The sequence below is a fragment of the Rhipicephalus microplus genome, chromosome 3 (assembly GCF_043290135.1).
Source record: "Rhipicephalus microplus isolate Deutch F79 chromosome 3, USDA_Rmic, whole genome shotgun sequence".
Lineage (NCBI taxonomy): Eukaryota > Metazoa > Arthropoda > Arachnida > Ixodida > Ixodidae > Rhipicephalus > Rhipicephalus microplus.
Window position 1 is genome coordinate 252,323,306 of NC_134702.1, and position 12,891 is coordinate 252,336,196.

Consider the following 12,891-nt stretch of genomic DNA (forward strand, 5'->3'; position numbering starts at 1 on the left):
GACGTCGAAATCGGCAAGGCTAGACAGTCCAATGCTACTGTCCAGTCCCAGGCTGAAGCCGTCTTCCGAAGACGTGTCCTGAGGAGGTAGGGACTGAGCCGCCGGCAAGCTTGGATCCGCATCCTTGATGCTGGCAGCACTGTCCACGTCTCGGCAGGCCGGTGTAGGCACTCTTTGTGTGGGCGATTTTTTACGTGTACGACACGATGTCGAAATGGTCGGAGCGGCCGCAACAGAAGAGTCTGTGATATTTTCGCCACTGTTTTCCGAAATAACAGTGCTCGTAAGGTGAACTCCAACAGCTGCAGCCTGAGAACTGGGGTCATTTGCGCACTGAACATCAAATGGCGTCACAGAAGAGACGCCGACACCGTTTTCAGGGCAGTGCGTTGCGTCTTTCGAAGCGCACGGTTCCTGCACCAGCGGGGAGGCCGACGCGCCAAGCGTTGCATCTACAATCGCGCTTTCGTTGTGCGCTTAGTTTGAAGGAACTTGTAGGGGTGAGGCCAGCACAGCGTCGGTGACCTCCTCTGCGACGCCCGAGTCGGTAGTTGGTTCCGTTGCCGGTGTCAGTGGTGGAAAGGCGCCAGCGGCAGCGTCTGAGTAAAAGCGGCGGACAGGGCAAACCACAGTTGGGTGGCCGTCCCCGCAGCGTCGACACGGGCGGTCACATCCTTCACTAACGTGACCGTGCACACCGCAGCGACCACAATACGGTGTCGTGCAATGGGCTCGTAGATGGTCCCCTAAGCCGCATCTTCGACATACACGCTAGAAACCACGGTAGTCAAACGTAGCACGGTGACCGGAGATGTGCAGGTAGTTCGGCACGCGATTAGCGGCGTTCATCTCCATTCGAACATACCGCGTTCCAGTGAGTACGCCGCGTCGCCCGCTCATCACACCACTGGTGACAGTGAGCACCTTGCCATATGGGGATAACGCTTGGACGAGAGCTTCGTTTGAGATGAACGATGGCAGGAACAGGCAGGCGACGTTGGTCATTGTGGGCCAACGGGAACGACTTGAATACGCTCGCTGCCAATCACCAGGCAGCCAGCATTGACGACTAGAGACTTAGAGTCCATGCTCTTCACGGTGACTTGGAAGTTTCGAGCTCCCTGATGCTGCACGCAGTATACCTCTGAGAGGCCGACTATTGAGGCCGTCGCGTCAACGACGGCGCTCTTTTCTGTCCTTGTTTTTTCGCTTCTATAGTTACGAAGTAACTAATTGTAGGTTGCGATGTTCCTATATTCAATTATGTCCTACCAACTTGCCCAAGTTTCCACGCTTCATTTTTAAAGATGATCCCGGAGATCCAATACATATCCGTAAGTTGTCTTCACTTCGTCGCCGATGTGTTCTCCGGTTCATAATTCCTTTAAAGTGGTCCTCTGATGTCACGCCCCTAAATAAGTTCAAAAGGAGAAAATGTCATGCTGGTCTGACGCACTTCACGGTAGGCAAAATGGAGTGGGGCAAGCAACCAATCCCAGGATTTTGGTTCCTCCGGGCATATCTTTCACGACATCTGTTTTAACGTACCTTAAATCGTTCTACCAACCCGTTACACACAGGATGGTAAGGAGTAGAAATGAGGTGCCTAATGGGGAGTAAAACGTTGACTTCTTTCATCAGTTCGTAAGTGAAACATGATGCCTGATTACGTAGAATTTCACACGGGAATTCTACGCTTGAAAACATCTCCACCAGGCTCCCTGTTACCGTCACCGAATCCATTGTTCGCAGGGCCACCGCGGCCAAGTAGCTCGTGGCGGTGTCCACCATGGTCAATATATAGCGGTTTTTGTTTCTCGATACACATTTTGAAAGACCAATAATATCGATTGACACTCACTCGAAACGGGTGTAAATCAGCGGAATTACACCCAGAGGCACCTTGTCCACTTTCCTCTTCGGATATGTTCTTTGGAAAGTGTCACAGAGCGAGATGTATCTCTTTACTTCTTCCAAAACTCCTGGACAATAAAATGATCCCAGCACTCTGTCGATTGTCCTCTTGATGCCTTGATGGCCCGCCATCAGACTTTCTTTAGCAAGCTGCAGTACTTGGCTCCACAGTTTGCTAGCAACAACCACCTGCTGTGCTATCTCTATTGAGGATAACCGGTAATGGCGATATCAAACTCCCTTTTGCATACCAAGCAAATACTGTGTCCATCCTCTCCTAAAAACACCTGTCCGACTTTGCTCCTACAGACTTCCAGGCTCTTGTACTCCGCTTTCGCAATCTTGAGGACTTGTTGGTTCATCTTCATAGCAGTTGCTTTTGGCTAGTCCAATGGAGTACTTTGATTCTTGACTACGCTGAGCATTGATTTCTCATCGCGATCTCTTTTCTTCGCCCTAATCTTTCCTTTACGCCTTTAAACCTCGTCTTCCATTCCGACAGTCTCTCGCTCCACCTGCTGTCTGGATCATTGGGATTACGGGACTCTCGCATATTTCTCGCGATAAAGTTTTACAATGGGGAAGTCATGCATTTTACGAGCACCATGCCAAAAAAGTAGGGCGAAAATATCTCCAATTTAGCTTCGGGAACTTTTATTTTGCTCCCATCCGCTAGAAACACTATCATCGTAGCTCCTGCATCACTTTGTCAGGGCCCCGCCGCGGTCATCGAGTGACTAAGGTACTCGGCTGCTGACCCGCAGATCGTGGGTTCGAATCCCGGCTGCGACGGCTGCATTTTCGATGGAGGCGGAAACGTTGCAGGCCCGTGTGCTCAAATTTGGGTGCACATTAATGAACCCCCGGTGGTCGAAGTTTCCGGAGCCCTCCACTATGGCCTCTTCCATAATCATATGGTGGTTTTGTGACGTTAAACCCCACATATCAATTATCAATCAATCACTTTGGCGGGCACGAGGGAACGTCGTACAACCGTGGTATCGCTTCCTGTATCCTGCAGAAAGGAGACAGGCTTACCAATTCGGATACCCTGAAGAACTGGCACCTGACATTTTGTTGTCGTTCGTTGTGTGTTAAATGCCCCCGACATATTTTTTTCTTGCCCACAGCCGGATGCGCTATCATTGTCTTTCAAGCCCTCTTCGGACAGCATACACGAAGCCTTTCTTTACGTTGCGGGTTTCTTTGGTGCGAACTTGGGTATCATGTCCCGCCCAAAGACAATGCACACAGTAAAATAACCTCGTCCGAGCACGACAGTCTGAGGCTTTATGGCCGATTTTGTTGCAAACAATACTTTTCAGTGCCATGCTGTTTCCGCCTTTTCGCAGAGAAGATGCAGGTTCGATTGTCGTTGTGCCTTCAAAAAACTAATCAGCCGCTTCAGCCATTTATTTAAGTTTACGGCAGTTTTTCTTTCACGAAAAAAGAGCGCCACTCTAACCAAAAGGTACAAAATCACTGTCATAGATAAATTATTCTCGTTGGTCAAAATATGTACTACTTCCTCCAAGGCTTTGCGCGGCGTCATGAATTTTTTTAAATCACTATTCAGCAGAGAGGAATTTCCAAGTCAGATTGTTTCCGGCGATGTCAGGTAACATTTTCTAAACCGTTTCAGGATCTTCTAAAGGAAAGAGGGATGCAGCGTTGCAATTCATTGATTGTTTATCCGCAATTCAATGGCTTATTCGAATGGTTTAAAGAGTACTGAAAGAAGCATTACAGGTCGCATAGCTGTAGGACAAACCAGTGTAACAGACCGTACTCGAGTATCTACCTTTGTATCACTTTTCACCGCATGCTACAAGGGTAGTGTCGCCCGCAGCACTTTTGCGTGGCAGACAACCTCGACCAAAATTGGATTTAAGTAACACGGAGTGCCAAAAACGTAACCTGCAGAGGTAAGTAAATACTTATTAAACACATAATTGATACCAATCAGAGGACAATTCGTTCGTGAGATCATTAGCTAGCAACAAAATAGATAGTGAACAGCAATAGGTAAAAGCCTATGTCGATAATCGTAGAGGTGCTGTGTTCCCACCAGTGAAAGTTCTGGATTTCGTTAGAGTTCGGTCATAGCACAGAGGTACAAGCAAGTACTTCGGACCTTTTTAAGCCATGCCACAAAGGAAAGGAGTCATGCCATATTTCTGCTTAGTTATGGCAAGACTTGGAACATTTAGAAATTAGCGCAAATACCACCGCATTCAGAGAAAGATGAATGCCTTTCACACACTGACTACTAGAATGCTGGAATCACTCGTTATTTCGGCTCCCCTCTCGCAGACGAACAGTCTGATGGCACTGATACTGTCCCAACTATATCGCACAATAACAGTCTTACCGAGGTGGTACTGCCAACACCTGAAGACCTGCCGTCTAACATTAGAATTTTGCCACGAGGACAGGGAAGTTAACGCGACATCAGCTGACAGTATCAGGGAACAGACGAACTCGAACACTGAAACTGCGCGTCCAGTACGCAAGAGCCAACCTTCAAGATGAGCGAAGGACCACGACATGTACTTCCTACGTTACTGATGCAACGCCTTGTAGTTTTGTTGCGTTGTGCATTTATTACTGAGTGTGTTGTGTGTTTGTTTTTCTTTTGTTTTTCTTGTTCTAATCTCATAAGTACCTTCCATAACTTACTTTTGTTGTTTATTATCCACATTTCTCTAATTTTTGCTTGTGAATGTTACATTTCCAGATTTGTTGCTGTTTATATGTAAAGCTGTTAGTCAGGTATTATTAACTTAGAGCTTATTTTCAAGGAGGGGTTGATGTGACGATGTTTACTGAGGCTATCTAGGTGGTAATCTACAAAAAGTCCTAAATCTGTTTTATAACAGCCGCGAAACAAATCATTCGGCTAAGGACAATCTTTAATGGAAAAAAGAAAAAAAAACATAAGAACAGAGAGCCTCACGCTCTTTGTTCGTCAGCGTATGAGTTATGTGATCGTGTGTTCGAGGGCTCCCATCGAACGCAGTGCAGGAGCTTCGTTCGGACAGCGGGTTGCGACCATAGCTTACGGTCGCGATACAACAATCAGTAAATTCTAGGTGGTTGTCTAGGTCTGCCCCTACATAAAGCAAGATAAATTTGCTAGAAGAGAACTGGATCCACGAAATAATGTAAGAATTTAGGGAAGCGTCCGGGTGTTAAAAGTGAATAAAACAGATTTTGTTTCCGATGCGTTTTTTTGTAATTCGCGGCTTCGAACCTTTGAAATTTATTTCACATGTCTTTGCTGACATTAGACGCTAGTGTTGTGAGACAATTGTCTGAGTTGATAGTGGTGTTGCCTGCGTAAAGTATACATTTAGAAACGTAGAGACAGTCGCGATAACAAAAGAACGTAGTGCAAGGGTAGTTAGCGGAGATGCGTTGATTGCAGCCGTAACTGCCCACTTCATCGCTCTAAACACTTTGCTTCACTGGTCTACTTCGAGCATGTTGCCGGTATACAGCACTGCATGATATACACAGTAACTGCGCTACTTGCCATGCAGCTGAAAACCCCGCTTTTATTTGGACCTTGCTAAAGATAATCATTCTTGAAGTAGAATCCGTGTGACTTAGGAGCGTGAAAAATAATTACCGCATGAGGGGACGTGAAGAGCAACTCGTCGTGAGTTAACAGCTGATTGTTCACCGTTGTTGTCAGTACTTGTGCGTTCACAGCCTATACGTCCCGCTAAAAACCCTCGTCATCAAGATTGTTACTTGATCGTCGATGCTGAAAGCAATCTGATGAATTCCCTTCGCCCAACAACTTGACAAAACCAAGAACAGTGCGTCCCCAGGTTTACCTGGGCGCGAACATTTTGTCATCCCGTCAACAAGCCTATTGGTTTCAACTGAATGTAGAAATAGCGCAACTTAGAAGTAGTTACTTGGTAACAACGGAAGCGTAAAAACAAGGACAGAACAAAGCGCTGTGTGCTGACATCAGTTTGCTGACATCTATCGGCACACGTACAAAAATAAACAGCCCAGCGTCTTCCCATTTGACCTAATCGTGAGCCCGCGGGACTTACGGGGCACAATGTTATGGGATTTATGCACTACGAAAGCACTTACAAATGCAATATGCATGTAAATGAAAGTGAGTTACGACTAAATAGGTCAGTCTATAACATTTAGGCAACCTGTGTGGCTGTAGAAAACCTCGCGAAGCTGATGTGCGTACTGTGAGGGCTATCGTCAAAAGCACGAGTTTCACGTATTTTCAAGCAACTTTTGCGTGCCGCAGGAACAAATCGCATTTGTCGTGTCACGAAGGTTCTCCTTTATTCACTGCAGCAGGAAACGTGCAAAATGGTTAGTGTTACTTTCTTGCTAACGCAGTAACACTTAGGCTAGCACAGCTCAACAAGGGAGCGTCTGTCTACTCACCATCCTTGAGAGGACGCCCCACATTCCACTTGGCGGCGCGACAGTCCATGGCATTGCGAATTTTATGGTCTACGGCCCCGCCAAATATTAGCCAGTGCAACCTCTCACCGAGCACAAAAACCACGCCATTTCGCTGGCACAGATGCAATTTAAAAACGATTTTGTGTGGTACTTTTACAGAATCAGATATTAAGCAGCAAAGAAATTGGGCAGGTTACCATTTCATTCTATCACAGTGACTTTCTTGGACAGTTAACCGTGCTCTGCGTTGGCTGGATTTCGCTGTGACTCTGACAAGAGACCAGCAAGAGATTATTTTTATAAAAAGTATATCAAGGTTTTTCGAATTGCCAAGAGCAAATAAATGCCTTCAATAATAGATACGAACGGTAGGAACTCTGCTTAATATAAGGGAATTTCAAGGCGTGATCTGCTTCAGTAGTGCCTGACAACTGTAGTGATTGTTTTTTTTTCATGTTTTGTTGTGTATTGTTTTATGCTTATTTGGTCACCCCGTGCGCCAGGTCCAACCGGAAAGTAAAATAAAAAAATGGGAGTGGTGGCATCAGGAGCCAGTGTAACAATAATGTTTACTTGGGCGAGATAGAATGAACGAGAATAATGAATTCTCTAGCGCGTATGATCATTACTATCATTTCCAGGGCTGGTGTCTAGTTTGCTGTCATTGTTCATAGCGAAAATTCCGTTTTTTTTGTCGTGTATAACAATTACATTCGCTAAGCTACAGGTAAAGCAATGTCTTACGGGAATTGCTCCATTGACTCTGCAAATGGTCAACGTGGGTGCCATTTACAAAGAAAAAAAAACATATTTAAACACCAATGCTTATGCTTATAAATGATGGTTGTTATACAACTGCAGTAAACTATATTATTACCTTCTTAGGAAGTTAAGTAACGATACAACTTTTTTTTTAGTTCGCGCAACATATATGCGGTATTATCACGGGTGTGGTGTATTGTCGCTCACACATTTATTGCAAAATGGTGTGGTGTAAGGTTTGCCATTGTTGGGCAAACATAAACAATAATAAGCAACAACTAATCAGAGCCATGGAAGAGAATCATTCTTACCCATAGAAGTCAACTCTTACGAGGGTAGGCTTTTCAGCTGGGTAGCTGCAGTAGCAACTGTGCTTAATGCACAGGAGGACTCAAAAACTGTCACATGAGTTTTCCTCGTTCTTAGATCGAGCACTTTTGAAGCGCTCTGTATGGCAGTCGTGACATATGTGAAGTAAGAAGATCATGTATACCATCATACCACTTGAAAACATGAAATGGGGACACTCTCGTGTAAAATACTTCGCTAATCACTAGTCTATGTGGCGAGTGATAAGCCTGAATTATTATGCTATTCAGTGAAACAGGATGTGCATTAAGTAATACTTGCCGACAGCTCTATGTCCCGCTAACTTTCTGTAGTTATGTTTAGTATGTATTTCAGTTTCATTTCGTTCTCTTTTGCTCAATTGCGTTTATTCTGTATTACTTATCCACTCCTGCTATAGCTGCGTAGGCGGCTGCAGTAAATTCAAATAAATTAATAAATAAACAAATAAACAATTAAATCCGAGCCAAAAGTGCTTATTTTGAATGCTAAGCTTCATGTCCTCTCTGAGTTCTATTGTTCTCTTTTGCAGTTTTGCCTGAAGTCTACCTTCACGAGCCTTTCTTCAGGCTGACGGCAAGCCCGTAAGACATCTGTTATTTTCTTATACTTCCACCTGTTCTCCTAAAAAGCTGCTGATTATCATGGTGTTAAGAATTACATGAAACAAAGAACCGAGATTGGAAGGAAGGAAACGATGAAAGCTTGCGATGAAAAATCCGTAAAGAGGGGTTTTGTTGAGCAGGCGTTTCGACAAGCAGACCTGTCTTCGTTAGAGCTAGAACAGAACCAATTTCTTTAGCGCTAGCGTGTCTACGCTTCGTAACCTCTTCTCCAAGCAAACAAAGGAGGGGGAGGGACATTATATTCACGGGTGTGAGAGAGCGGACGAGAATGTGCTGTGACAAATTGTGCGACTGAACAAGGAAAAATTTTTCCGTCAATAAAAAGAAAAAAAATTCATATCAGAAGTACCTTTTGAAGTCACATTACGCGAAACATGCGGAGAAAAGGTGACCATAGAGTAATATATTTATTGAGCAACACGTTAATAAAAGACGCTAAACATATGCAGAAATTTCGCACGTGCAGACAAACGTGCAATAGTCGCAGGTGTTTATATCATATTTATTCAATCATACCAGTGGCGAAATTTCCCGTGAGCTTCATGTATCGATAAACAGATACGTAGTTGGACCAGCTGTCGGGAGTGAGCAGATTGTCGCGTCACTTTTTGATGAGCACGCGCACTATTGAACGCATTACTTGGGTTGTTACTTCCAGATGGTGCGACATTCCGATAGCTCCCGAAAAATCGAGCCAACTGCGTAGCCGGATTTCAGAACGCAGTTTCGCAAGTGATGATGGTGAAGATATGTCAAATTTACCGTCTCGAAACTAACATATGAATATGAGAGACACAGTAATGAAGAGCTCAGCAAATTTCAACCAACTGGGGTTCTTTGACGTGCTTCCAAATCTGAAGTTTTGCAAGTGGTATGGTTGAGTAACACCAGATTATATTACGAGTTGTTTGCACTTGCGCAACAATGGCAAGAGGAACTTGAGTATTAGCAACAGCAGTAGCAATAAGCAGTAAACTGATATGAAGCGCTGGTGCTCGCGAAAAAAATAGCCCTGGCCACTGCTACATAAATCAACTTCAAGAGATGGTGCCAACTACTACTGACGTCTACGCGACGTTATGGCTGTATTATTGAAGTATATGCGTAATATTTATAAAATGGGATAGTCAAGCACTGCAACCACTACTGATGCTTCACAAACATTCCAATCTATTTGAAAATTAGCTCTGTGCTAGAATACTTGATATCCACGCAGAATGCAGGGGTTGGTTTTCTGCTGTGACTCGTACTATTATACTTTGCGTTTGTCGAGTCATCGCTGCCAATGCCAGCTTTTTCGGCTAATACCTGCTCGCGGGTATGTGGCGCAGGTCTGGCGGAAATGCATCATGAAGCAATTGACAGGATTATAACATTATTTATGTCATGACATCAATGATGTCACAGTCCTGTCGCGAGTCCTTTTTGTCAGACCATCCTATGCTGTCATACTATTTCTTGTTTACCGCAAGTTTAGGGGGTGATCACAAAAGCACCTAGACGTAGGCGGCCAGATAGATAGATAGATAGATAGATAGATAGATAGATAGATAGATAGACAGATAGATAGATAGATAGATAGATAGATAGATGATATATAGATAGATAGATAGATAGATAGATAGATAGATAGATTAGGTAGATATATAGATAGATAGATTGATGTTGGCCAGGCATGCTGCAGAGTGTCGCAAGCTCGCCGAAACTTTTACGATGAATGAAGACGAGCGCCATAAGAGTATTCGTAAGGACTCCGCCACCTCTGAGCCTACGTTCCTCCCTGGAGCGCTCATATGGCTCCCGCATCTAGTGGGAAAGTGGCAATAAGTAGAAACAAACATGACAAAATAGTGTAGGCCAGTTAGCGCATGTGTTTAGCCCATGTTCATGGAAGGCAAAAAAAAAAAAAAAACAACTGATGGCTATAGTGTGTGCTGCTTATCATCCTTGTATGCTCTTATAAGAAAGATAATTCATTCGTACTTAAAACTTAGTGTGAGTACTGAGAAATAGCCTAAATAAACCCGACGCTAGAAAACACAGGAATGATATTGACGCGTTAGCGTTAAAAAGCTCGTATTACAGAAATTTCCGCGTCTTTGTCAGCGTCGTTGGTTGTGAGTGAAAAATCATCCATTTATGCGTGACTGAAAAATCGAGAACGATGCAAATAAAATAAATGATGAAAAAATACTCAGTCAGATTGGGGACCGAACCAGAGTCGTTCAAGTGTGAGCGTGGATCGAACCTGGGTCGTTGGCATTCGAAGCGGATGTTCTATCACATAGCAATGTCTCTGCTTGTGAATACAGAGAAAAGAGCTTCCTGTGCTTGGAAATGCAGTGCAAGAATCTTTTATGCTTTACACACACACGCCTCTTGTATTCTTGATTAACAGTGTAACATAAAATATCGCAGTAATATTGCATGGTACAAGCTCGTTGCAAGCGGCCGTCAATACATGTGATCATAATTATGGATTCAAAGTTTTAAGCAGGCAGCCACTATAAAAGCACCACATGCTACTTACTGCGCCTACTTTGTTAAGGCCACGTATTGGGTGCATAACAAGTTTACACCGGTTTTATTCACCAAACGTACGCACTAAAATAAAAAAAAATTGGGTCCGAGTGAGGATAGAACCCAGGCCATATGCGTGGCACGCAAATATCCTACCACTAGCCGACAACTGTTCTTTAAAACACAGAGAAAAACATTTGGCAGATCACATGTACCTGGGAATCGACGTTATGCGAAACATGCAGAAGAAAGGTGACCGTGTTGTGATTTTTGTATTGAGTTACACGCTATGAAATGACGCTAGATATGTGTACAAATTTTGCTCGCAGAGACATATGTTGAAGAGCTGCATATGCTTGAATAACTAGTTGTTCACACTTGCGCTACGATGCCAGCTGTCACATGCGTATTAGCAACACCAGAAGCCCATATATAGCGCTGATGCTCGCGAAGATGCTGGCCCTTGACACTGCTTCATAAATCAACATCAGCGTATGGCAACTAACCACCATTGACGTTAACCCGACGTGACCGCTGCATCAAAGGAGTGTATATGTAATGTTTATGAAATTGGGTAGCAGCACTGCCACCACTGCTCACGTTTCACGAAGATTGGCGTCTATTTGAAAAATAGTTCCGAGACTTGGCGTAGCTCTGTGGAAAAATTATTCATTCCCACGCAGAATGCTTTGGTTGTATTCCAGCTGCGACCCTGACATTATCTACCGATGTCGGGTACTTTGTGAACGCTTGTGCTTTAAAATTGCTCATGCGTGTTCTCGTCGGTCCTGGGTAGATACTGAGTGTCAATCCCCTGTGGCACATACCCGCATACCCGCTGCGCATACCCGCCCGTGGGTATGTGCCACTCTCTGGCGGAAAGTGTTTTATGACGTACCCGACGGGATCGTGACATTATTCGTGTGTTGACTAGCGCGTCATATTTGGGATCATTTTACCCTCCCATGCTAATTTTGGTTCACGTCAAGTTATGGGGGTGATAACGAGAGCAGTCAAATGTAAGCAGCTAGGTAGATAGATAGATAGATAGATAGATAGATAGATAGATAGATAGATAGATAGATAGATAGATACGTTCAAAGTCACCCAAGTTCGCTAAAAATGCTTCGCATTTAAAGTAATTGCTCTTCTCGCAAAAGCCGCCTTTTATGCGAGCAACCCACTAGACGGAATGCCGGCGCATGCGCATTGAGGAACGTGTCGTCGCTATCACGTTCAACTCTTAAAAGAGAAAGAAGCGTAAGGGTCCCCTAAATTTATTTATTTATTTAGTAACACAGCACATTCACTTGAATCCAAGCAGAAGGGGACCAAAAAATACAACTTCATCGAAAGGACGCATCAACAAGGCAATATACTAACATAAACAAGAAATGCACCCACGAAAAAGTGCAACCTAATTACAGTGATGTAAGGAGAATGTTAGTCGACAATTTTCTTCACTTTTGTAATGAACACTTTCACATTTCCACACTTTCAAAACTTCATTCCGTTGGTTGTTCCAGACGCTTATGGTTCGCGGAAGAAATTAATACTTTGATGCATCGTTTGAAGGGCTATTTCTGTATGATTTTCTCGCTATAACAACGCATTGTGTGATGGTAAATATGCTGATGATTGTGAATTTGTTTTTAATAATATTTATCAAGTACGAGTGTTTATTGCACTTCCAGGGAATCTTGCTTTAGGTGTATCCAGACCAACGGATTTCATATTATCAGTCACACTATCGGTGCGTTTGTAGTTACAGATAAATCAGACCGCAAATCATTGAATGTTCGGAAGTTTAACAAGAATGTTTTGCCTGTAAGGGTCCCATAGAAATGAGGTTATACCAGAGAATACTTGCCCGTTTAACAGAACGTGAACTGTACCTTTGGACTGTTGTTTCAAAATGAAACAGTGACGGCCTACTGAACTGCAATACCGCGAGGCGACATGGCACTACTACTATTATCATCATCAGCAGCAGACAGATGTATTTTTTGCTGCCGTTATGGTGGCTCACAGCTGAATCACCCTGCTTGCTTTTTGTGGTATTCTGTTTTTTTTCTCGTTGCAAAATCGTGGTTCACGTGGCTGATTATCGCCAGGTGACCAAACTGGCCTTTAAAAACTCTTGAATGTTAACGAAGAAATGCTCACACCTAAATATTTTAATCGCTGATTGAATTAACGTCACATTCACTGTGTTGTGGCGTTCAAGTTTATTAACGTAGCTTCAGGACAAGGGTCTGATTCTGCCGTCAGC

The 12,891-nt window shown here is 43.9% G+C and overlaps 1 protein-coding gene across 1 annotated transcript in view; it reads left to right on the top strand.

Annotated features, from left to right (window-relative positions):
* The window catches only part of LOC142803192 (neprilysin-1-like), a 182,731-nt gene that overhangs the window by 149,473 nt on the left and 20,367 nt on the right, over positions 1 to 12,891 (top strand). Inside the window, exon 6 of the mRNA XM_075888285.1 lies at positions 8,006 to 8,057. Within this exon, the coding sequence (XP_075744400.1) occupies positions 8,006 to 8,057 (52 nt within the window). The remainder of the gene's footprint in view (positions 1 to 8,005; positions 8,058 to 12,891) is intronic.